The sequence below is a fragment of the Eurosta solidaginis genome, chromosome 1 (genome assembly GCF_040869045.1).
Source record: "Eurosta solidaginis isolate ZX-2024a chromosome 1, ASM4086904v1, whole genome shotgun sequence".
NCBI lineage: Eukaryota > Metazoa > Arthropoda > Insecta > Diptera > Tephritidae > Eurosta > Eurosta solidaginis.
Genome location: NC_090319.1, coordinates 278478052 through 278505982, shown reverse-complemented (window position 1 = coordinate 278505982; position 27931 = coordinate 278478052). Strand labels below are relative to the sequence as shown.

The 27931-nt window shown below is 37.2% G+C and overlaps 1 protein-coding gene across 1 annotated transcript; it reads left to right on the top strand.

Annotated features, from left to right (window-relative positions):
* Positions 1-205: 205 nt before the first annotated feature.
* Positions 206-25056, top strand: LOC137243238 (uncharacterized). The gene is made up of 3 exons (XM_067770692.1): positions 206-526; positions 23535-23765; positions 24058-25056. The coding sequence occupies exons 1-3, from the start codon at positions 509-511 to the stop codon at positions 24889-24891; spliced, it is 1083 nt and encodes a 360-aa protein (XP_067626793.1). The 5' UTR covers positions 206-508; the 3' UTR covers positions 24892-25056.
* Positions 25057-27931: the final 2875 nt, after the last annotated feature.

The window sequence follows — 27931 nt, the reverse complement described above, 5'->3', positions numbered from 1 at the left end:
GCCAGAGCAAGTGATAAAAGCCAGCAACGTACATCGTACAACCAATACAACAACAAATAAACAAAAAATACCTGCAGAGTTTCGTAGGTAGTTGAGTTGGGATGGTGGGGTGCGCAGGCGCATTCTGCTTTTGGCATTAGGAAGCTGCATAAAACCATTGTGCTCATTGGAAACACTTTCAGTTTCATTGAGACAACGTTGGCGCGTAAATCGTTTAGTGTAGTTTATTTTGGATTTTATTTGTTAGTTTCAATTCGGTTCAGTTTTCGATATTAGTTCGTTAATGCGTTTTTGGCCTTGTGCGACGCGGTGCATGTCTTTTGTTGCGTTTATAATTCATATTCACCTGGTGTAATTGTGCTGTTGTGTTGAGTAATTAACAAAAGTTATAGACCCGCAACTAATGTCATCTTACAACTAAAAGCCTGACAGTTTGAATTTAACGTGCCATTGTTGTTGGCATTTTGGCAATTGTGCGATTTGGTGAACGTTTTTGACTTGCTCGAAAATGAAGAGATTTTGGAATGTAAGTATATATTAAATTGGACGAAACTGTAGTTAAAAATATGCAACTGTCACAGTGGCTAAACAAAAAACAGATAAATCAATAATACTCAACTTTAAGCTCCAAAATTGAAAAAAAGCAAATTTTGTGTTTAAAGTTATAAATCCAGTCTGCGCAGAAATTGGGGCACCGCTTGTAAAACATGCAGCTACAACCAAGAAAACTTGTGGCCAGCGCATGATGTAAAGCAAAGTGTTAGATATACATGTCTGCTTATCTAAGTTCGATACCTGAAAAAGACATTATCTCTAAACAAAATATGCTTTAAACAGTTTTTTTTTCAAAAAACATTTGAACAACGTATTCGCGGCTTGGCAGCTACGTCACTGTTGACAGATGTAAATTCGAAACTGAGAACGATTTTGTCTATTAGGGCAGCGTCATTAACAGAGAAAACAGTGGGACTTATGCCTTATAAGCGAATATTTGTTCAGACATAAGTTTCTGAATAATAGGTGGTTTGTTTGAGTTAGGCTGCGCTGGCTGGTACGTGAGTACCTCCCATAAACTGAATGAGTCCATACCGTTAACAGAAGTTTGCTCAAAGACCAAACTGAAAAGACCTATGCTTGTTTTTGCTACAGGAACAAAATAAAGACCTTATACTGAGAACCTCGAGTCTGAGCAAATGCTCGCTTTCTAAGCATTCGGCCCAATGGCGGCTTGGAAATCACACAGAGAATCATTGTTGATGTTGTTGTTGTTCCTGTAGCGATAAAACACTCCCCAAAGGCCTTGGGGAGTGTTACCGATTTTAATGGTCCTTTGCCGAATGCAAATCCGGCAAGTTCCGGTAACAAGCACCATAAAGGTACTAGCTCGTCCATCTCGGAATCGATTTGGTATGATCACATGAAACCTTCTAGGCCATACCGCCTTCCCACCCCCTAGATTCATCAGGAGTTCGGGGTCGCCAAAGCCTCGGTTGTTAATGAAACAGGTTTCGCCACGGGTAGGTGAGGTTGACAATTGCGTTGGAGAAGCTATATATTGCGCTGGAAACTCCTTGAGAGGGTTGCGCTACACAACCTCTTAAGTCAATTTGGTATTTTAGTCGCCTCTTACGACAGGCATTCCTACCGCTGGTATATTCTAAGACCCCTAACCCGCTGGGCCTCGGAGAATCATTCTTGGCAGCAAGCGCTTCTGTTGCCTCAGCAGGAAATTGAAAAGTCAAATCCTCTCTCAGCGAACAAAAATCCCTTCCAATGCATTTCTGTTATAAAAATAGTCATCATCGCAAGCAATCTAAAACTAAAAAAAACAGTTTTTACAATTTCAATGGAAAGCCTGGCCTTAAGCTCATTACATTTTAATCCGCGCCAAATTATAATTGTTATTACAATATTACTGGAACGTCCACACACAAGGAAAGCTAGACGTCGAAAAGCTTCAATCACAACAGACTGCCAATGATTTCGCAACTCGACTCTCACACCTGCTCTCTGAGGGCACAACTCATCCTGAAGGAATACAGGAGCAGTGGGAGCATATCTCCAAAGCACTTCATACTGCCGCCGAGGAAAAAATTGGTTACCGGCGGCCACGAAAAAACAACTGGTATGATGAAGAATGCCGCGTTGCAACCGAAAGAAAAGACGCTGCCTACAGGGCTACGTTAAAAGCGAGCGCGACAAGAGGAGTGTGTGAACGCTATCGTGAGTTGAAAAGGGAAGCGAGACGCCTTTTCAGGAAGAAAAAAGCAGAAGCAGAAAGGCGTGAGTGCGAGGAGCTTGAGCTGCTAGCCACCAGGAATAACGCCCGAAAATTCTACCAAAAAATACGGCGACAGACGGAAGGTTTTAAGACCGGGGCAAACTCCTGTAGGAATGAAAACGGCGACCTTGTAACTGATGTCCAGAGAGTGCTTAGATTATGGGGGGAACACTTCTCTGCTCTCCTAAATGGAGGCAGCAATTCACCGCGCAGAGATGAAGAACCCGATCCCGCAATCGATGATGATGGAATATATGTCCCCCCGCCCGATTATGACGAAGTTAGAATAGCAATAACCAGATTGAAAAACAACAAGGCCGTGGGCGCTGATGGATTGCCTGCGGAGCTATTCAAGTTCGGCGGCGAGGAGTTGGTAAGGCGCATGCAGCAGCTTCTTAGCAAAATATGGGCGGACGAAAGCATGCCCGACGGTTGGAATCTAAGTGTTCTTTGCCCAGTCCACAAGAAGGGGGATACTGCAAAATGCACCAACTATCGTGGAATCAGCCTTCTTAATATCGCATATAAGGTCCTTTCAAGTGTATTGTGCGAAAGATTGAAGCCCACCGTGAACCGGCTGATTGGACCTTATCAGTGCGGCTTCAGACCTGGTAAATCTACCATCGACCAGATTTTCACAATGCGCCAAATCTTGGAAAAAACCCGTGAAAAGAGAATCGACACACATCACCTCTTCGTCGACTTTAAAGCCGCCTTCGACAGCACGAAAAGGAGCTGCCTATATGCCGCTATGTCTGAATTTGGTTTCCCCGCAAAACTTATACGGCTGTGCAAAATGACGCTGAGCAACACCATCAGCTCAGTCAGAATTGGGAAGGACCTCTCCGAGCCGTTCGAAACTAAACGAGGTTTCAGACAGGGTGACCCCCTATCGTGCGATTTCTTTAATTTGATGCTGGAGAAAATTATACTAGCTGCAGAACTTAACCGCACTGGAACAATATACTATAAAAGCGTGCAATTACTGGCATATGCTGATGACATTGATATCATCGGCCTAAACACCCGCGCTGTTAGTTCTGCTTACTCCAAGCTGGAAAAAGAAGCGGTAAAGATGGGTTTGATGGTGAATGAGGACAAAACGAAGTACCTGCTGTCATCGAGCAAAGAGTCAGCGCATATGCGCCTTGGCAACCACGCTACTGTTGGCAGCCATAATTTCGAAATAGTAAAAGACTTCGTTTATTTGGGAACCAGCATCAACATTAGCAACAACATCAGCACTGAAATCCAGCGAAGAATCAATCTTGCCAATAAATGCTACTTTGGACTAGGTAGGCAATTGAAAAGTAAAGTCCTCTCTCGGCGAACGAAAATCATACTGTACAAGTCACTTATCGTACCCGTCCTGCTATATGGGGCAGAAGCATGGACCATGACAACAGCAGATGAAGCGGCTTTGGGAGTGTTCGAGAGAAAAGTTCTTCGAAAGATTTATGGACCTCTACGCATTGGCGATGGCGAGTACCGAAGAAGATTTAATGATGAGCTGTACGAGCTATACGCAGACATCAACATAGTCCAGCGAATTAAAACGCAGCGGCTGCGCTGGCTAGGCCATGTTATGCGAATGAAAGATGATGCTCCGGCCAAGAAAGTGTTTCTATCGGAACCCGCCTATGGAAGCAGAGGTAGAGGGCGGCCCCCACTCCGTTGGAAGGACCAGGTGGAAAACGATTTAAACTCCCTTGGTGTGACCAATTGGCGCCGGTTGGCGGAGCGAAGGAGCGACTGGCGCGCCTTGTTGGACGGCCATAACCGTTTAGACGGTTAAGCGCCAATTAAGTAAGTAAGTAAGTAAGTCCAGTTTGTTACATCACACAAGTATCAAGGAAATAAAATGTTATAACTAATTCGCTGCTGTCAAATATCTTTGATTTGAAATAACGGTTTATCAGTTTGTTTGAAAGTAAGTCTTGTAGCGTTCAATTATTTTTGTGACATTTTGGACAAATTAATTGCTTTTTGCAACAAAATTTTTTATTGAATAATATGCAATGTAATTGGATATAAGTATATGCGCAGTGGCGAATCCGTGAGTGGAAACTTCTTCTTCTTCTTTTTCTTGTAGCTATAACAAGAGTTGCGGCCACCGTGGTGTGATGGTAGCGTGCTCCGCCTACCACACCTTATGCCCTGGGTTCACACCCCGGGCAAAGCAACATCAAAATTTTAGAAATAAGGTTTTTCACTTAGCAGAAAATTTGTCTAAGCGGGGTCGCCCGTCGGCAGTGTTTGGCAAGCGCTCCGGGTGTATTTCTGCGATGAAAAGCTCTCAGTTAAAACTCATCTGGCTTGCAGATGCCGTTCGGAGTCGGCATAAAACATGTAGGTCCCGTCGGGAAAATCAATGAAGTTTCTGAATTCCAATTTTAATTTGTTTCTGAATTCTTATTGTAGTTTTTTTAATTTGAAATTTGATTGAAATTTTCTGAATAGAAATTACGAAATTTCTGAACTTGTAATGGAATTTCTGAATTCGAATTGTAATTTTTCGAACTTGAGTTGCTATTTTCAGAACTTGAACTTACTTCTGCATTCTAATTGTAATTTTCTGAATTTGAATTCAAGTTTTTCGGATTTGAAATTTGAGAATTAAGATTTTCTGAGTTTGGATTGCAATTTTTTGATCTTGAAAGGGATTTTCTGAATTTGCAATTTTCTCTAAGTGAAATTAAATTTCAAAATTCCAATTATAATTTTTTCTGAATTCTTATTGTAATTTTTGGAATTTGAATTTTAATATTTTGAATTTGAAATAGAAATCATAAAATATTGAAATTTTCTGACAACAAATTACGAAATTTCTGAATTCGAATTGTGGTTTTCCGAACTGGAATTGCCATTTTTGGAACTTGAAACTTTATTTATTTGTTATTTTCTAAATTCGAAATCGAAATCCTGAACTTAAATTACAATCTTTAAACATGAATCGCAAATTTTTAAATTTCAAATGGATTCTTTATTAACTTGAAATATAATTTTTTGAAATTCAATCACAATTCTCTGAACTTCGAATTTTAATTCTTTGATTTTGAAATGGAGTTTTTAGTTCTCATTGCATATTTCTGGTATTCAGTAGAAGTTTTTTGAACTTTAATTAGAGCTTACGATTTCTTGTCGAACACAAGCGAAAATTTCGGGAGCCAACAAATCGAGAGCTCGCGAGATTCTCGTATCTCGAAATGCTCGTAAGCCTCGCGAACTTCTCTACCTTCAACTTAGCCGCTGTATTGACTGTATTTATATTCTATGTATGTTTATTTAATTTTTTTTTTGTTCTTGTAGAAGAACAGAGGTCGCTATGCACCTGTTATAACTTTGTATATATTAATTGGGGGCGAGCACTTGGGCTCTAAGGTATTGGCTATGAAGAACCCCGCTTTGGGATAAAAATTTTAAACTATGTCTTTAGAATATTTCACTAACCAGTTGAGAATTACAAGTGCACTCAATGACTTATGGAACCGACAAAAAAAAAATGTTCATAGTTTAAGTCACTTGAACAGACAGCATTTTATGCATTTCGGTGTTTTTTACTTGTGGTGTTGTGGAATTTTCGTTGTGATCCTGAAGAAATCATTAGCTCTTTGTATATAAAACAGCCAGTGTATCGATTAAATTGAAGCTTGTGAGCTTTTTGAGTATTTCGAGATGCAGAAATCAGTATTTATTTGAAAAATCCATTATTTTAAGTTATACCTCACGACTAATATTTTTCTAATCTTCTTTCTTCTACTTCCTCTCTTTCTCCATTTAGCTTACTCTCCCTATTCTTCTTGCGCTCAATTTATCTTCTCATATGTCATCTCTTCTAAACTTTAACTATGCATTTATTATACTCAGTTGAGCAGAGCTCACAGAGTATATTAAGTTTGATTGGATAACGGTTGGTTGTACATATATAAAGGAATCGAGATAGATATAGACTTCCATATTTCAAAATAATCAGGATCGAAAAAAAATTTGATTGAGCCATGTCCGTCCGTCCGTCCGTCCGTCCGTTAACACGATAACTTGAGTAAATTTTGAGGTATCTTGATGAAATTTGGTAAGTAGGTTCCTGAGCACCATCTCAGATCGCTATTTAAAATGAACGATATCGGACTATAACCACGCCCACTTTTTCGATATCGAAAATTTCGAAAAACCGAAAAAGTGCGATAATTCATTACAAAAGACAGCTAAAGCGACGAAACTTGGTAGGTGAGTTGAACTTGTGACGCAGAATAGAAAATTAGTAAAATTTTGGACAATGGGCGTGGCACCGCCCACTTTTAAAAGAAGGTAATTTAAAATTTTTCCAAGCTGTAATTTGGCAATCGTTGAAGATATCATGATGAAATTTGGCAGAAACGTTACTCCTATTACTATATGTACGATTAATAAAAATTAGCAAAATCGGAGAAGGACCACGCCCACTTAAAAAAAAAAAAATTTTTTTAAGTAAAATTTTAACAAAAAATTTAATATCTTTACAGTATATAAGTAAATTATGTCAACATTCAACTCCAATAATGATATGATGCAACAAAATGCAAAAATAACAGAAAATTTCAAAATGGGCGTGGCTCCGCCCTTTTTCATTTAATTTGTCTAGGATACTTTTAACGCCATAAGTCGAACAAAAATATAGCAATCCTTTTGAAATTTGGTAGGGGCATAGATTTTATGACGCTAATTGTTTTCTGTGAAAATGGGCGAAATCGGTTGATGCCACGCCCAGTTTTTATACACAGTCGTCCGTCTGTCCTTCCGCATGGCCTTTAACACGATAACTTGAGCAAAAATCGACATATCTTTACTGAACTTAGTTCACGTGCTTACTTGGACTCACTTTATCTTGGTATGAAAAATGAACGAAATCCGACTATGACCACGCCCACTTTTTCGATATCGAAAATTACGAAAAATGAGAAAATGCCATAATTCTATACCAAATACGAAAAAAGGGATGAAACATGGTAAGGTAATTGGATTGTTTTATTGACGCGAAATATAACTTTAGAAAAAACTTTATAAAATGGTTGTGACACCTACCATATTAAGTAGAAGAAAATGAAAAGTTCTGCAGGGCGAAATAAAAAAACCCTTAAAATCTTGGCAGGTATTACATATATAAATAAATTAGCGGTATCCAACAGATGATGTTCTGGGTCACCCTGGCCCACATTTTGGTCGATATCTGTAAAACGCCTTCACATATAAAACTAAGGGCCACTCCCTTTTAAAATATTCATTAATACCTTTAATTTCATACCCATATCGTACAAACTCATTCTAGAGTCACCCCTGGTCCACCTTTATGGCGATATATCGAAAAGGCGTCCACCTATAGAACTAAGCCCCACGCCCTTTTAAAATACTCATTAACACCTTTCATTTGACACCCATATCGTACAAACACATTCTAGAGTCACCCCTGGTCCACCTTTATGGCGATATATCGAAAAGGCGAACACCTATAGAACGAAGGCCCACTCCCTTTTAGAAATACTCATTAACACCTTTCATTTGATACCCATATTGTACAAACAAATTCTAGGGTCACCCCTGCTCCACCTTTATGGCGATATCTCGAAACGGCGTCCACCTATAGAACTAGGGTCCACTCCCTTTTAAAATACTCATAAACACCTTTCTTTTTATACCCATATTGTACAAACAAATTCTAGGGTCACCCCTGGTCCACCTTTATTATACAACAACCACCACTCCCTTTTAAAACCCTCATTAATACTTTTAATTTGATACCCATATCGTACAAACAAAGTCTAGAGTCACCCCTGGTCCACCTTTATTGCGATACCTCGAAAAGGCGTCCACCTATAGAACTAAGGCCCACTCGCTTTTAAAATACTCATTAACACCTTTCGTTTGATACCCATATTGTACAAACAAATTCTAGGGTCACCCCTGGTCCACCTTTATGGCGATATCTCGAAACGGCGTCCACCTATGGAACTAAGAATTACTCCCTTTTAAATACTCATTAACACCTTTCATTTGATACCCATATCGTACAAACGCATTCTAGAGTCACCCCTGGCCCACCTTTATGGCGATATCTCGAAACGTCGTCCACCTATAGAACTAAGGCCCACTCGCTTTTAAAATACTCATTAACACCTTTCGTTTGATACCCATATTGTACAAACAAATTCTAGGGTCACCCCTGGTCCACCTTTATGGCGATATCTCGAAACGGCGTCCACCTATGGAACTAAGAATTACTCCCTTTTAAATACTCATTAACACCTTTTATTTGATACCCATATCGTACAAACGCATTCTAGAGTCACCCCTGGTCCACCTTTATGGCGATATCTCGAAAAGGCTACCACCTACACAACAACCACCACTCCCTTTTAAAACCCTCATTAATACCTTTAATTTGATACCCATATCGTACAAACACATTCTAGAGTCACCCCTGGTCCACCTTTATGGCGATATTTCGAAACGGCATCCACCTATAGAACTAAGGCCCACTCCATTTTAAAATACTCATTAACACCATTCGTTTGATGCCCATATTGTACAAACAAATTCTAGGGTCACCCCTGGTCCACCTTTGTGGCGATATCTCGAAACGGCGTCCACCTATGGAACTAAGGATTACTCCCTTTTAAAATACTCATTAACACCTTTCATTTGATACCCATATCGTAGAAACGCATTCTAGAGTCAACCCTGATCCACCTTTATGGCTATATCCCTAAATGGCATCCACCTATAGAACTATCGCCCACTCCCTCATAAAATACTCTTTAATGCCTTTCATTTGATACACATTCCAGGGTTTCTCTCGTTTCATTTTCCTACATGGCTATTTTCCCTTATGTTGGCACCATAGCTCTCAACTGAGTATGTAGTGTTCGGTTACACCAGAACTTAACCTTCCTTACTTGTTTGTTTTCCTTTTAGGTATTATTTGAAGTGAATATGAACTAAATCGAACCTAAATGCGGATTCCGCAAATATTGGTACCACAGCCTCACCTAGATTATTCATTTAATATAGTTTTATTTTAAAAATTTTCTTCAAATTTGTACATAGGTATATTATATACATATGCATACATTACAACTTATACAAAAAAAAAAAAACAAATTTGGACCGATTTGCACTGTCTTGGTGATCGGTTTACCACTCGCGGTGAATCAATTTAGCATTCACGATTATTTTACCTATCAAAACTAATTTATGGTTAATTATTTATTTTCGATCAAAAACATTAAATAAAATTGGAATTCCCTTAAGTAGGGTTTTTAATAATTTCCGCTCCACAGGAAAGAAACCGTTCGGCAAACCTACAGTTATTTAGTTGGATCGCTTAATGGGGAAACAAAACCCAAAAAACTAAATATTTTTTAATGAAATAAACTTTGACTTGTTATTAATTATTTGATTTAATGAGCTATTTTTATTAATTTCTTTGCAAAATACAAGGTAAATTCACACCAAAGTAATTTTGTTCGTTTAAAATAAAAAAAGAAAATCTTATATTTGTCATCAAAAAATCACAACCAAATCTTATAGTACTATATATATACGTTTCCATAATAAGTTTAGGTTAGACTGAACTGGCTGGCCATAAAAGACTTCGCATAGATTTAATGTGTCCATAGTGTTAACAGAATTTGTTTGGCAACCAAATGGAAGAACCCCAGTTAGGTGCCAGGAATTATGTTATAGAATAACACCGACCTCTTGGCAGGATTTTCACGTGGTCTAAGAAATTTTTCAACCCTGCGTTTTTCTCAATGTCTTTCATGCTTGATGGATCATATGCAACTCATGTCTCCATTTATTTTCTCCGAAACGGATTGAGATGTATCTTCTATCCCTTTACGATAGGAAGCCGAGTATAATAAACTTGTCCCGGTTTCTTGCTCGGAAATTTGATGCAATGCTTTCTGTTGCAACAATAAGAACTCTGTATGAAAAAATGGATGCGCGTACTTATGTACGTGCGTGAGAAGTTATACTTCTTTGCCATCAGTAAAAAGAATCGTAAATACTAATCTAGGCAAAGGGCTAACTATACACCAAATTACACGAAAATCGAACAGTGAACGGAATTTGTTCAAATACATCGGTCCATGTTACGGAAAGAAACTTCACAGGAAATTACTCCGGGTAGTTGTGAAGCTATCGTGAAAACTTTCAACTTTGGCGGAGTGGTTTTGAAGTCCATAAGCAGCATACAAACATATATGCATCATTCTTAATTTATACGTATAGAAAGATTAAATCTCCTTAGAAATTGTTAACGAAAATATATATTTTCAAGAGATGTATACATTCTTAACCATTAACAACCTTAACACGCATATGTCCAGCTGATATGAACTGAAAATGCAGGCATACATAAATCCATACATACCTAAAAATGCACTGCCGAAATTAAATAACGCTAGCGAATGCTGCCTTTTCCACCATTCATTCTAATTCAACACGCACGTGGTGAAAGTCCCACTCAAAGCAAATTTGCTCGTATAGTTCGCAGCGAAAATACACACTAGAGGTTTACGCCGATCACTTTATCGGCGGCTGTGGCGTAGGCTGTATTATATACCGGCGGCGGCGGCGTGGTCTTTGGAATTGGTACTGCTGCGTCTGCTGAAAAAAAATAGAGATACATAAAATGGTCACACTTTTGTCTATATATCTCGTAGTTTCATCTGGAGTTAACTCCTAATAATCGTTGCGAACACAATTTCTTTAAATTATTTGTGGCTCCTTGGCGGTCACGCACAAAGGCGGCTTACGGTTGCTATTAATGGTCTATTAATACTCATGACTATTGTGGCACAGGGCGCTAAACTTGGTTGATAGGCTATAATCAATGTGATTCACTCCAAGGGACTAGTTTTGGATAGGGCCGCCAACTTTAGGAAATGTCAAAGCGGGAGACTTGGGTGTTGAAGGATGAACTGTGAAAATCAAAATTAACATTTCAAACGCTTTGTATAGTTTCGCAAATAAACAACAGATGTTTGAATGTAAGCCAGAGTGATTTTTCAAACCCTTCTCATACGTACATATATACTCAACTTAAATATGAGGTAAGAATCATTCAAAGGGGTGTTTATGCCCCTAGAACCTACTAAAGTATTTTGCGTCACTGATTTTGCTTATTCTTTCAGCCAATCGCAATAGAAATTAAAAAAAAAATCGGCACCTTTTTTGGTTAATTTGCTTTTTTAACAACTTGAGAATAATTTGAAAACATGTTCGCCGAGGGTCATTTTATTTGAATTCATTGTTCATTATTAATCTTTTAATTTAATTTAATTTAATTTATCATTCTACAAATTAAACAATCATACAGACCAAATATACAGACACTTAATTTAAAGATATAATGTACGATATAAATAACATATGCAATATTTTAAAATAATATTTAAACAGTATTTAATTAAACGCTTGACAAAACTAACAAGTAAGGAGAAGTTAAAACGTAGTAAATGAATTCCTGTAAGTATCTCAAAAAGACCTCACGCAGAGTACTCATGATGGAGCTATTTTCCCGGAAGGGGCACACGAGAATTTATGAAACTGACAACAATAGAGCAAAGTAATAGTAGACAAAATTTAAATAGAATAAATTTGAGTACATACATATAAAAATAATGATGAAGTTTCAATAACTCGTATTTTATATTTGAAATAGAGGGTTGAACCGTATTTTCGCGGCTTAGCGTTTTTTGCTTCATTTCAAATTACAAATTTAATGTGGTTAAAAGAAATTTTTTAATACTAAAAAATGAGACACAGGTGTCAACATTTTTACAGTTTATTAAAATTATGACATAAACAGCGAAGTGGTTTGTGCATTTCAAAATTCGATCTGCATGTAGCTACAAAAATTTAAATAAAATGTCTAGATGGCCCAATTGGAACATTAAACTTGATTTCACCAAGCAAAAATGGACTATTTATTGACCTTCTTATTAGTTTTACAATAAATAACTGTAATAGTTTTAACCGGTTGCAGTAGGGGGGAAGATTTTTTGAGGGATCCCATGGTGAGTGTTTTAAAGCAAAAAGCAAAAATTGTTTCTGGACCGATTGCAGCTTGTCAGAATGAACTTGACAACGCGGATTCCAAATTATTGAAGCGTATTCCAAAAGAGGCCTGACCAACGATATAAAGAGAGTTTTTGTATGGGTCATTGAATTCTTTAGACCAACGCTTAACGAAAGCCAAAGTACCGTTAGCCCTATTCACACAAGATTCAATATGAAATTTAAAATCCAGTTTTGGCTCCATTGAAACGCCTAAATCAATAAAGTTAACTTGATTAAATAATCGTCAATAGCATAATCAAGGGATTGAAAGGACCTCCTTGTAAAACACATGAACTTACACTTCGGCAGGTTTAGTGACAAGGCGTTTACATTACACCAATTAACTATATAATTCAGATCAGCCTGAAATAATGCCCTATCCACGGGTAAGCGGATAGGAATTATAAGTTTGACATCATCAGCGTACCTACATCAACGGCTTGTAGTGCTTCAAAACACTTGGAAGGTCGTTAATGAACAGCACGAACAAAACTGGGCCAAGGTGGCTGGCTTGTGGAACCCCAGAAGATACGTTTATCAACCGAGACCAGCAATTATTGAATATAACTGTTTGTTTTCTTTGCTTTAAATAAGAAGAAATACAAGAGAGGAACAATGGAGGAAATCCTAACCGATCAAGTTTGAATAAAAGTATGGAATGAGAAACTTTATCAAAGGCCTTACTAAAATCAGTATAAACAACATCAACTTCACAATTAGTCTTAAAACTGTTGGATACAAAGGTTGTAAACTCAAGCAAGTTGGACACCGTAGACCCTTGCAAAATCCATGTTGTAAAAGTCAACTAATGGAAGATACTCTAAAAGTAAATTGTTTTGTGATAAGCGATTCAAGTAGCTTAGGAATATTTATTATATAGCTTTTTTTCAGTGTTTTGTTTTAATAACTTGGTAAATTGGGCGATGCAAAGTCCGTGATAAGCTGACATCGAAAACGCCTGTTTTTTTAAATATATTTTGAACAGTAAGAATGAGTTAAATTTCGCGATTAGTTTCTTATAACTGGCAGTGATGCGCATCCGTTGATACCACTTTCGACCATATCCGACCAATTTTCGACATGAACAATAAATGGCCTAAACAGTCTTAAACGAGAAAATATAGTAACGCGCCGGACGCCGCCACCACCGCGCCGATATTTTTGACATTCGGCGGCGGCATTTATCGGCTTCGTATATCTCTAATACACACGAACTGCATTTTAAATTTTTTACTTTTGCCTTACATTTTTTTAAATTTCGCTCTCATCAATTTTTCATAACTCACCTAAGAAGTATTACTTCAAAAAGCTTTGTTATTAGTATACATATGTACAACCGTTACAAATTTGTTGAAATATTTAGCTAAGAAGTCATTGAAATGGATTTGGAAGAGAACACGGTCGTAAAATCACTACCGGTTTATCTTAAAGTTTATTATATTTTGTTCATATATGTACATAATTTGAATATCTCAAGCAAGCAGCGTAACAAAATCGATAAAAAAAATTTTTCCATTCTTTGTTATACAATGACTGTTCAAACAAGTAAGGAAAGCTAAGTTCGGGTGTAACCGAACATTACCCTGCAAAAATCGTTGGATCATGTGGTCCACTGAAGTACTTTCCATTATACTCCACTGTAATGCAGCAATGGACCAACTCATGTTTCTACACGAACACATTTTAAGCCGATTATTGCTCGTTTTTAACGATTGTAAACACTACACGATGTTTATTGGACTGTGGGTACTCCATGGATTACTCTGATGTAATGCGGAGCTGGAGTATATGGTCCAGTCCTAGAACATCGAAATGTTAATTGGACCATATTTTTTGTATGAATTGTGGTTAATTTTGGAGCACTCGGTTGGTCCATAGCGAGTACTCCATACATGCATGCATGGACTACTCGCGATTTTTGCAGGGTACATACTCAGCTGAGAGCTTTGGAGACAAAATAAGGGAAAATCACCATTTAGCAAAATGAACCTAGGGTAACCCTGGAATGTGTTTGTATGACATGTGTATCAAATGAAAGGTGTTAATGATTATTTAAAACGTAGTGGGCCTTAGTTCTATAGGTGGACGCCTTTTCGAGATATCGCAATAAGGGTGGATCAGGGGTGACTCTGGAATGTGTTTGTACGATATGGGTATCAAATTAAAAGTATTAATGAGGGGTTTAAAAGGGAGTTGACCCTAGTTGTATATGTGAAGGCGTTTTCGAGATATCGACCAAAATGTGGACCAGGGTGACCCAGAAAATCATCTGTTGTATACCGCTAATTTATTTATATATGTCATACCACGAACAGTATTCCTGCCAAGATTCCAAGGGCTTTTGATTTCGCCCTGCAGAACTTTTCTTCTACTTTCTTCTACTTAATATGGTAGGTGTCACACCCATTTTTTTGTAAAGTTATATTTTGCGTCAATAAACCAATTCAATTACCATGTTTCATCTCTTTTTTCATAATTGGTATAGAATTATGGCATTTTATTATTTTTCGTAACTTTCGATATCGGAAAAGTGGGCGTGGTAATTGTCGGATTTCGGCCATATTTTATACCAAGATAAAGTGACTTCAGGTAAGTACGTGAACTAAGTTTAGTTAAGATATATCGTTTTTTGCGCAAGTTATCGTGTTAACGGCCGAGCGGAAGGACAGACGGTCGACTGTGTATAAAAACTGGGCGTGTCTTCAACCGATTTCGCCCATTTTCACAGAAAACAGTTTTCGTCATAGAATCTATGTCCCTACCAAATTTCACAAGGATTGGTAAATGTTTGTTCGACTATGGCATTAGAAGTATTCTAGACGAATTAATTGAAAAAGGGCGGATTTACGCCCATTTTGAAATTTTCTTTTATCTTCGTATTTTGTTGCACCATATCATTACTGGAGTTGAATGTTGACATACATTTTTCGTTTAAATTTGACTTTAAAAAAACAATTTTTTTAAAAGTGGGCGTATTCGTCATCCGATTTCGCTAATTTTTATTTAGCACACATATAGGAGTAACGTGCCTACCAAATTTCATCATGATATCTTCAACGACTGCCAAATTACAGCTTGCAAAACTTTTAAATTACCTTCTTTTAAAAGTGGGCGGTGCCACGCCCATTGTCCAAAATTTTTCTAATTTTCTATTTTGCGTCATAAGGTCAACGCACTTTTTCTGTTTTTCGAAATTTTCGACATCGAAAAAGTGGTTGTAGTCCGATTTCGTTCATTTTAAATATCGATCTGAGATGACCAGGAACCTACATACCAAATTTCATCAAGATACCTCAAAAATTACTCAAGTTATCGTGTTTACAGACGGACGGACGGACGGACATGGCAAAATGAATTTATTTTTTCACCCAGATCATTTTGATATATAGAAGTCTATATCTATCTCGATTAGTTTATGCCGTTACAGATTACCGATATGCGAACAAAGTTAATATACTCTGTGAGCTCTGCTCAGCTGGGTATAAAATCACTGAAAAACTTGAAAATAAATAGTTAAAAGACTTATGTATATTCATACATACATATGTATATATATATATAAATATGAACATATGTAAGTACATATCGTCGCCCGCTTGCCAGAAGCATGAACGTGCCAAAATAAAAATGTTGGGAAATCGAGTTTCAAAGTTTAATTGCTCCCTCAAAATTAGATGAATTAGATTCTAGTGTAAAAATTTACTTATATATTATATTCACAACTTTCAACTGAGATAATTGTTCATCCCTTCTATTCTCCTAGATTTGGTATATTAATTTTTCTGGCACAACAAAAATTAAAAAAAGCTGATCTAATTTTTTGTGAACACATCTATACAAAAAAATTAAAAGTAGCCGGTTCAGGTAAATCGGCTCATGCTTTCTTTGCATTTTGAGGCGCTGAATCCGAATACGCTATATGAATTGGCCCAACTGGTCATGGTATGGCCTTAACCTCAAAAGACGTAAAAAATTCACTGCAGATTGATTTTTAAATATTTCAAATTTCCAATTTCAATGAGTACTTAAGCATAAGATATCTTATTTTTAAGGAATAACGCACATAAAGTTAAATGAAGTTACAAAATACGTAACGGGGCATGCAAACGGGTAGAGGCATCTGCCTTAATATCAATGTGGACGCAGTTGTAATCGAGTTCATAGTTCAGCACCTAGAAATCTAGCTGATGGAGAAGTGAAACTCAGAAACACCATTGGCACGTGAAATTTTGTAATCTCTATTCTCAATAACAAGGAAAAAGCAGTTAACCTTGCTGCCTAAAAATTGCGGTAAATGGCATTATAAATTTCTATGGGTTTTTCCCGATAAAAATTGATAAAACTGTACGATAAAATCACTTGTTTTTTGGGTACTGGATCATACACATTTTGTTTCAAGAGAGGGGTTGGTTGAAAGCGAGGTGTATGAGAAAAATGTGGAAAATTCCGTTAGAACAAAGTCTGCTTGGGTTCGCTGGCTCTTAACAAAACCTTGAAGTGTTTGTGTTGATGGTGCCACTCCCATTTTCCAAAGTCTTTCTCAATTTTTTATCTTGCGTTATAAGTTTCATCACATTGGCTGTGTTTCCTAATGCATTGCCAAATTTTTCCCAATTTAGTTGTATTTTTAACGGCAGGTTGGATGGACGGTCGGGCATGGCTCAGTCATAATCTTTTTGGATGCTGATAATATTGATAAAAGGAAGTCTATATCACTCTCGATTCCTTTATGGCATTACGTATAGCCGTTATCCAATCCAAGTTAAAATACCCTTGTGAGCAAATACAGGCTGGGTATAAGATGAGAAATTGAAACGACAAAAGAAGCAAAGTAAATGTAATGAAACAGAAGAAGGAAAAGAGCAGTATAATAACAATAGCCGTGCTTCTTTTACATGTATATATATCACATTTTCGGGTAAAGAAACGCTTATAATCACTTAGATAATCTTTAGGAGACCTATCTAGCGACAATTATTGAAGACTCGCATCAGTGGTTAAATAGCCCGCTTCAAAATGGGCTGTGCTTAATCGGAGACACACACGTCTTTTGGTCATAGTGTATAGCTTATAGCTGAAACGGTTGCGATGAATCGTGGACACATACACTTTTCGGTCATAGAAGTGGAAAATAGTGATAAAATGGAGAGACATATTTCAGTTGCAACTGAGTAAAATGCATACTGGAAGTTAGCAGTTCTAATTTTCTGCTAAACAGTTTCATAAGTGTAGATAAAGTGGTGCACTTGGCAGCACATATAAAGTTTAAGTGCATATGTATATGGGGTATTCCATCCCATTTCGACCAATTTTGAACCCGACCCCTTTAGAATTGGCCGAAAGTTGTTCTTCTTTTTCTAGCTTACGAAAGACATTTTTTTGAATTTTTTCAAATTTTTTCATCCAACTCAAAAAAAGTTATGAATTTTTAAAAAAACACCGCTTTTGTTTTCAAAATGCTATAACTTTTTCAAAAATTTACCGTTTGGGATCTTTTTTTTAAATTTGTTTTTAAATGTACTTTTCGGAAAAAATACAAACAAATTTTTAAAGTTTTTTTTTTTTAATTTTTCAGTTTTTCGAGATTTTTCGAATTTCGCCATTTTTTTTTCTCATAAAAAACTTCAATCAATACTGCAATCATCCCCACTAATTGAAAAAAAAAAAACTTTAAAAATTTTTTTGTATTTTTTCCGAAAAGTACATTTAAAAACAAATTTAAAAAAAAAAAAGATCCCAAACGGTAAATTTTTGAAAAAGTTAAAGCAGTTTGAAAACAAAAAACGGCGTCCAACTCAAAATAAGTTATGAATTTAAAAAAAAAAACGATGTTTTTTTCAAAATGCTATAACTTTTTCAAAAATTGACCGTTTGGGATCTTTTTTTTTTTAAATTTGTTTTTAAATGTACTTTTCGGAAAAAGTACAAAAAAATTTTTAAAGTTTTTTTTTTTTCAATTAAATAAAATAAAAAAATTAAAATAATCAGCCCACTCCGGGATTAGTGGGGATGATTGCAGAATTGATTGAAGTTTTTTTATGAGAAAAAAAAATTACGAAATTCGTAAAATCTCGAAAAACTGAAAAATTACAAACAAAAAAAACTTTAAAAGTTTCTTTGTATCTTTTCCGAAAATTACGTTTAAAAACAAATTTAAAAAAAACAGATCCCAAACTGTGAATTTTTGAAAACTTTATAGCATTTTGAAAACGAAAACGGTATTTTTTTAAAAATTCATAACTTTTTTTGGGTGGATGAAAAAGTTCTGAAAAACGTCTTTCGTAAGCTAGAAAAAGAAGAAAAACTTTCAGCCATGGCATATGCTGATGACATTGATATCATCGGCCTAAACATCCGCGCTGTTAGTTCTGCTTACTCCAAGCTGGAAAAAGAAGCGGTAAAGATGGGTTTGATGGTGAATGAGGACAAAACGAAGTACCTGCTGTCATCGAGCAAAGACTCAGCGCATATGCGCCTTGGCAACCACGCTACTGTTGGCAGCCATAATTTCGAAATAGTAAAAGACTTCGTTTATTTGGGAACCAGCATCAACACTAGAAACAACATCAGCAATGAAATCCAGCGAAGAATCAATCTTGCCAATAAATGCCACTTTGGACTAGGTAGGCAATTGAAAAGTAAAGTCCTCTCTCGGCGAATGAAAATCATACTCTACAAGTCACTTATCGTACCCGTCCTGCTATATGGGGCAGAAGCATGGACCATGACAACAGCAGATGAAGCGGCTTTGGGAGTGTTCGAGAGAAAAGTTCTTCGAAAGATTTATGGACCTCTACGCGTTGGCGTTGGCGAGTACCGAAGAAGATTTAATGATGAGCTGTACGAGGTATACGCAGACATCAACATAGTCTAGCGAATTAAAACGCAGCGGCTGCGCTGGCTAGGCCATGTTATGCGAATGAAAGATGATGCTCCGGCCAAGAAAGTGTTTCCTTCGGAACCCGCCTATGGAAGCAGAGGTAGAGGGCGGCCCCCACTCCGTTGGAAGGACCAGGTGGAAAACGATTTAAACTCCCTTGGTGTGACCAATTGGCGCCGGTTGGCGGAGCGAAGGAGCGACTGGCGCGCCTTGTTGGACGGCCATAACCGTTTAGACGGTTAAGCGCCAATTAAGTAAGTAAGTAAATGTCACGGAGTCAAGGCTAGGCCAGAAAAGGCAATGAAAGGAAACGACGAGTTATCGGCTTTTCTTTTACAGAATATGATCGTATCAATTTTTTGTCGACGAATTATAGAGTTTGTTATCGACGAGGTATAAAAAAGTTACCGAATTGATATGAAAGTGTTACGACAACTAGGGCGTTCCTCTAAGCCATCCAGCTCTGGATCACGATAAAATCTCATTGAAACGATCGAAATCACTACTATGAGAGTTAGCAGCACTCAACTCATGTGTACACATAATCGAGTGCCTGTTATTCACAAACTTTTTTCCCGAATTGTCGCATAAAATTTTACTTAAAAAGTTAAAAGAAATTATAAACTAATAACTGTTATTATTAGTTCTTCAAAGTTATAGGTTGTCGAGTAAAAAAAACATGTTAAATTTCGGATGCCATAATGCATATGTCTGTACCAAGTACAGAGGGTATGCTGTCAAAAATTTTTCACAAAAAACCAAGTCAATAGAGCCACGCTGTTGATCCGAAATTGATCCAGATAAATATCAGGATCACAGCGCTGTTGTTGCATTTGCATGTTAAATTTTTATCAGGATCTGGATCAGGCCAGGTCTCATTGGAACGCATCTAATAATTCGCTATCAATAATAACTAGATAATAAATTATTTGTTTCTGGTAATGTTGTTGAAACAGAGCCACATCGAACATTACAAATACTAGGAACTCACGTTATTTTTGGCTTTTTAAATGGGTTTTTGTATAAATTGTCTTATTTTTATACCTTTCATGAAAATCAGGGGCCGAAACTGTTATTCCTTTTATAATATAATTCCTTGCAAAACTATTAATTTTGGACTTTTAATATATTTGGATCAAGATAAAAATTATTTTCGGATTTTTATTTTTTGAGTCCGATAGAACTAGTTAAACTCGGACTTTAAAAAAAAAGTCCGGAAATAAAAGTTAAATCCGGACTTTTATGTTTTAAGGCCAAAATAGAAGTCCCGCTTGATAACAAAGAAACGGCTTATCCGAAACAAACAATTTTTTAAAAATACAGATTTTACTTTTATATGTGGACTTTTATGGAAAAAGTTCGAAAAATAAAAAGTTTGCATGACTCGACATGACATTGCTATAGAGATACCTGGGAACTGAAATATTTTCACCTAGGACAATTTTTTGACCAGGACTTTTTCGACTGAAAAAAAAAAATTATTATTATTTTCCGTCCCTGATGAAAATGAAATGGTATATTAACTTTGGCACGAATCTCAAATTGTAAGTCCTTAAAGGAAAGTAGATAGACCCACCATTAAATATACAGAAATAATCAGGATGAAGAGCTGACTTTATTTAGCCATATCCGTCTGTCCGTCTGTCCGTCTGTCTGTTTGTATGTAAACTAGTCCCTCAATTTTTGAGATATCTTGATAAAATTTAGTGAGCAGGTGTATTTAGGTGTCCGATTGGACATTTGTAGCTTCCATACAACCGATTTTTCACAAAAAGAGGATTTTTGTAACATCTTCCTCAATTTATCAGATTGAAGCATCAAACTTCACCATATGCTTTCGTATATTGCACATATTATTGTCTGAAAAAATGGATGAGATCGGCCTATATATAGTATATATCCCCCACAACCGATTGTTCAGATAAGAAACTTTTCGTAATTACTGCCCCATTTTAAGAGCTAGAGGCTTCAAATTTCAACGAATGCTTACGTATATAGCACATGTGAGACGGCCTATGAAAAGGTGGCTGGACAGTCCCTTCCGTACTTGTTTTATTTATTAAGAATATTTTCTTTTTTAATTTTTTTTAAATTTGCGCTTAGCCTTTTTGTTAGTTATTTGCTTTATTAATTAATTAATTTATTTTTTTAAATTATATTTCATTAAATTTTGTACCATGTTTTAATTTAATATTAAGTTAATTATTTCCTGTATAACTTTTCTTAAAATCGCTTACATTTAAGTTTCCGATTAAAAACGGGAAAACATAAACAATTCGTGTTTTTTTTTTTTGTACATGTACATATATACCGTAGCGAATGTTGACATCACTATGCTGTTAGTAAATAATCACAACAACAAAAACGGCAGCACCCACAAATATGCACACTGCAACGAAGAAGCTTTCACACAAATAACCAGCAGCTTAAAGCAAAGAATTTCTCTCACATACACACACATATGTAGTCATCAGCTAAGACCCAATAAACATTTTTGTCAGTTCTCAGTTTGAGATACATTTGAGAATCAGTCCATTTCTCATATTTCAAACGTTAGTTTTCAAATGCATTTCGAATACCGTTGATAGCATTCTCCAGCTAAAAGGCACAATGTTAATATGGAATCTTTCTTTATTTTCAAATTGGGAATTTTTGGATTCTCAACTTTTTCTCAAACGAGAATAAAGCGGAAGGAAATGGAATCCACTGTTGTGCCACTATCGGTAAACAAATTTATTATTTGCTCACTTTACAACTCGTTTAGAGTTATGCATAATATAGTACAATATCACTTAATATTATTAAAATGTATAAATACTTCCTTATTTTTTCCCTTTATGTGCAACTTCACTCAATAAAATCGCTTGTTTACATTTCCAGCTAAAGTATGCAAATTAGAGGTCGACGAACTAACAACGGCACTATCGACGACCCTATCGATAGCATTGATGTAAATTAAGCATGTTGAACTATGTTTTATTTTATTTTTGGGTTTCGTGAACACTTATTATGCACTTTAAAATTTAGACACATTGGTAAAAAAAGTATTCACATTATTATTAACGAAAATATTCCATGATATCGATGGTTTTCAATCAGAATGGAACGAAATTCAAGTATACCTCAAACCATTCTCAAGTCGAAGAACAACGTTTGAGAAAAAGTTGAGAGAATATTTAGTTTCAAATGATTAATAATGCTGAATATCAAACTTAGAATTAATGTTTTCTCAAACATTTGAAAGAAAAAAATATTCAAGTATATCTCTCTCAAATTATTCTCAAGTTGAAGATCGACGTTTGAGTAACAGTCGAGAAAATATTTTGTTTCAAATGATAAATAATGTTGAATATCCAACAGAGAATCAATGTTTTTCTCAAACATTTGAGATTTTTGATTTCAGTGTTTGTTGGGGAGACGAAGTTCTTACTCACACATACATATGCATATAGCTAAATAACGAAGTATGTGATACAACTGTTCCATTTTCGTGAAAAGTCTAGACCTTAGGAGAAATATGAGAACGAAGCAACAGAGAGTATAAAAACAGCGCAAGCTGAGGAATAACCAGTTTAATTTAAACACGCTATTAGTTGTGAAATATAATTGTGAAGTACTACTCCCAAAGTAATCAAAATAAAGACCATTTGGGAGTTATTAATACGACAGTTCAGCGATTCGAACGTTAGCAAAAGGTGAACAATTATCAGAAATCTCCAGAATTCGTTACAATACATATGCACTTAATCTTTATATGGACTGCGAAGTTTGTAACTTTATCTACACGTATGACACTGTTGCGCAGAAAATTATAACTACTATCTTTCAGTATGCATTATACTCAGTTGCAACTGAAATGTGTCTCTCCATTTTATCTCTACACTATTCTAAACTGCTATGACCGATAAGTGTGTGAGTCCACGATTCATCGCAACCGATTCAGCTATAGATTATACACTATGACCAATAGAGGTGCGTGTCTTCGCTATTAAGCACAACCTATTTTGTAGCGGGTTATTTAACCACTACCGTGAGTCTTCAATAATTGCGGCTAGATGAGTTTCCTAAACATTAACTATGTAATAATAAGCTTTTCTCCCGCAAATGTAGATGCATATACATGTAAAAAAAAACATGGCTATCAATGCGATATACATACAACGTTATAATTAATAAATGCCATTTTGTAAAAGTGCAAAATCTAATTAAACATAATTATTTATTATTTTAACATCATTAGCAGTATTATTAATAATTTTCTCTCAATTACAGTTGTTGTACTTTTGCTTTCTCTGGCTAGGAATTGGCGTGAAAGCACAGAGTTCATTTTATCGACGCACCTATTATAATGCACCACCCACACACTACTTCTCTACACATCCCAGCAGTAGCCATGAATTCATACCAATCTCTTATGGCAGCGATTCACATACCGAAGAGAGTAAGCGAAAGGAGTTCTCAAAGAAATATGCAAAGAAAACGCCATATCGGCATGTAGCTTCGGTAAGGTTAAAATAATTTAATTTTGTAATTGATATTAGAGAAAAATTGTAAGTTTACAAACGGCGATGGTTACTAGGACATGTTTCTGAATTTCACTTCTTCATCAGCTACATGTCCTAGTAACCATCGCCGTTTGTAAACTTACAATTTTTCTCTAATATCAATTACAAAAACTATTGTATAAAGCAATATGAGCAAAGCTCGCTAATTAAATACATAATTAAATTTTATTTCTGGTAATAAATATTTGACTATTTTTTATAACACTTTACTTATTATCTTCATTTTACAGGAAGAAGAAGATAATTCTAGTGAACGCTACAGTTCAAGCGAGTTTTCGAATGAGGCGCAGCAATTCAACTCCAAAGATAATGATAGTCGTGAATACTCCATCGGTACTCATATACGCGTGCAACATCCAATCACAGTACCAAAGAAATCTACATCATCATCGTATCACAAATATACCACACATTTACCAAATCATTTCAAGAGCACCAAATATTCTGATGTAGATTTCTCCACCGAATCACATGATTCGAAACCGCCTAAATATGACACGCCTTCTAAGAAACACATAAATCATCATAAATATACACAATACTTTGAAGCGGTGGATCCATTCCATGTTGTTTCACCACCCAAGTCTACACTTTCAGCTGTAGCACCAACACCCAGTCTTAGCTATAATTCTTTTGATTCCGAGTTCGATGAGTACCATGGGCACAATACTAATGCGAAGCGTGCTAAATCGCAATTGCGCGATCGTTTTAAGGGTGTTGCCTCACAAAAACAAATCGAAAAATATTTAGAAGATCAACAAAAACTACTCGAAGAAGCATTGAAGTTACAGCTGCTAAATAAATTTCAGCATTCAGCGAAATCTAAAGATGCTGAACCACATTTTGATGAAGGTGAATTTGAGGAATTACCAATCGATCCACAACCTCCACCAATCTATCGTCAAAGTTATGATGATAATCTAGCATTCAAATCGAATCGCGCAAGAAGGCGTCCAAAGGGTTCAGATTTAAAACGTTCGCCGAAATCTTCAAAACCTCCACCACCGCCTATAATTGGTTCGAGTAAGCGGCGATTTCGCCCGTCACTTGTCATCAATGTTTGAGAGTGGCCGGGAGTTTTGGACATTCGTGCGTTAGTTTATGTGCGATTTATTAAAGCTGAGGCGAGTCTCTTCATGTATACGTAATGAATTTTTATTTATGATTTATTTGTTTAAGATATTGATATACTATAACTAATAAAATACCATTTAAACTATAAAACTTGTAAATAAAGATAAAAGTTTTAAAGATAACTGGAGTTAATTTTGAAAATTTGAAAGTGTGTGGAAACAATTACGAGAATATTAATTCTTCTTCTTCACTGATAAAAGATATATGTTGTAATACGAATAATTTTTGTTGTGTTAACAGTGCTTTGACCAATGGGACCACTCACAAATTGTCATCCAAGTCCTCTAAATGAAGTCCGAGGAAACCATCAGTTTCAATAGGGCTAGACAATAGGAATGTTGCAGTTAGTGGCGTAGGTTCCACATTAAGTACAACTGTAAAAATTATTTTTATCATGTGAGGACTCACCGCATGCAGGGCACACATAGCGTATGTCGTGGTTGAATCTGCACAAGTAAGAGTTTAAGCCGTAACAGAATCCAGAAAGAATTTGGGTCAAAGTGACTCGTGTCTGCATCTTTAGTCACCTTTTATCTTCTCTAAGGGTTTGATAATGTGTATTGATCATTTTTATTGATAACAGACGTTATCAGCGGAGAAATTTACCGACTGTAGATTAGGCTCATGTTCTCTTTATGCTTATCTAGGCCAAACGGCTAAGTTGGTACTTGTTGCCATTATATTGAACTGGCCTCTTTGAAGGCACCTAATATAGACTGTACGTGCGCATAGTATTACCAGAAGACTGTGAAAGAATCATACCTAAAAGTCCCAATAAAAACCCGGACCCGTGTTCCAAAATAACTGCGTTCTTTTAGCTTATCCTTGCTGCTTCTACATCTCATAGCCTCTTATAGCTGTGATAGCCTTTTATAGCACTTTCTATATCTACTATCGGTGTCCACTTTAAGATATGTGATTGTCTACTTACTGGCCGCCAGACTGTCGATGTAAAAGTTTGCGCGGTTTCAGTTTATACTATTCTTTTCCAGTATTTCAATTGCGTTGGCCAAAGCTACTAGGTTAGGTTAGGTTGGGTGGTAGCTTCCCTGATAGGGGAAGCTCACTTGGACAACATGACGGTCCGTTGTGATACCACATATAACAAACTAAACTAACGGCGACGTAGATATAACTACTTAGAGAATCGTTGGGTAGCAACGATAAAGTTCCGAATGATCCCGATCTCAACCTTGGATAGCTCCTCGGGAGATCCAAGTGAGTCACGACCGAAATACTTTCGCCTAGTTCTGGCAAAAGCTGGGCAGTCAAGCATAAAGTGATTTGGTGATTCCATCTCATCATCCTCCATACAGCTGCAGCAGGATGGATTTTCCAATATATTGAGACGTACCGCATGGATACCCATGGGACAGTGCTCTGTCAAAACCCCAATGACCATTGATAGGTGAGCCTTAGTGAACCCAATTATTTCAGCAGACCTCCTGCCATCCACTTTCGGCCAGAAAGATCTTGATACCCTGCAAGACGTTGTGTCCGCCCAACGTTTGCTGAGCTGACTCGAGGCCCAGCTATGGAAGAGCAATTCAAAGGTGGCTAGCGGAATCCCGAAATCCCTACAGCCATCTTCATCCTGTTTAGTTGTACCGATTCGGGCTAAGAGATCCGCTTGACAGTTACCTGGAATATCATTATGGCCCGGGACCCAGATAATTTTAATTGTAAAATAATTCGATGCAATCGCAAGTGAGGTCAGGCACTCCCAGACCACCCTCGATTGCACTGTAGTTGAGCTCAAAGCCTTTATAGCCGCTTGGCTATCAGAGGAGATGTTAAATTCCCTAAGCGTAGTAGCGCTGGATAGCATTTCATCCACCGCATCGCAGCAACTTCCGCTTGGAATACACTGCAGTGATCAGCCAACTTAAACTTGCGGCTTACATTTAGCTCTTGACAAAAGATCCCCCGCCAACCTTTCCGTCCAACTTCGACCCATCCGTGAACAAGTTAACCGGTCCCATGCCCCAGATAATTCCTCTTCCCCACTCCTCCCTCGGGGGAATGACTGGGGTGAAGTTTGTATAGGGAGCGGCCATCGGCATGCAATAGTCCGTCCTGTCCGGGATAAAGTCGAAACTAGTAAGAAGGGTAGAGCGTCCGAAATCAGAAAGCATATAACCCATATCACGATGCCTGACCAACGATCGGGCGCGGCTGCCTTTCCCGCAATATCTACTGGATGTATATTCAGCATGACATTCAGTGCCAAGGTAGGTGTTGTTCTCATAGCGCCACTGATACCAATAAGCGCCGTCCGTTGCACTGACACTAACATTTTGGAGGTGCTCGCCGTGTCCAGTGCTTTCCACCAGACCAGCACCCCATAGAGCAGAATCGGTTTGACCACCATCTCATAAAGCCAGTGTACTACTCCTGGCGAGAGCGCCCATCTCTTTCCGATAGCCCCCCTGCAGCAGTACAAGGCAACCGCGGCCTTCCTGGCCCTATCTTCCATATTGAGCCTCCAGGACAGCTTCTTGTCAAAGAACAATTCCCAAATATTTAACCCTGTCAGTAAGTACCAACGGTACCCCTCCAATCGAAGGAGTTCTGAAGTCGGGTATCTTATATCTCCTTGTAAAAAGAACCAATTCTGTTTTTCCCGGGTTGACCGCCAATCCACATGATTCAACCCACCTAGCCACAGCATCCAGGTAGCCCTGCAGAACATCGCGCAGGGTGCCCAGAAATTTGCCTCTGACTAGGATAGCGAGGTCATCTGCATAGGCAACCACCCGACAACCATTGGCTTCCAGCTCCACAAGAAGCTCGTTGACTACCACAACCTAGAGCAGAGGAGATAGGACACCCCCTGTGGCGTGCCCCTGCACACCTTCCTCCTAATTATGGCCCCTCCCCACTCCGCTGCGACAATTCTGCCGCATAGAAGTTTGCTAATAAATTCAACCAGAGCCGCTTCGACTCCTAAACCCACCAGAGCTCTTTCGA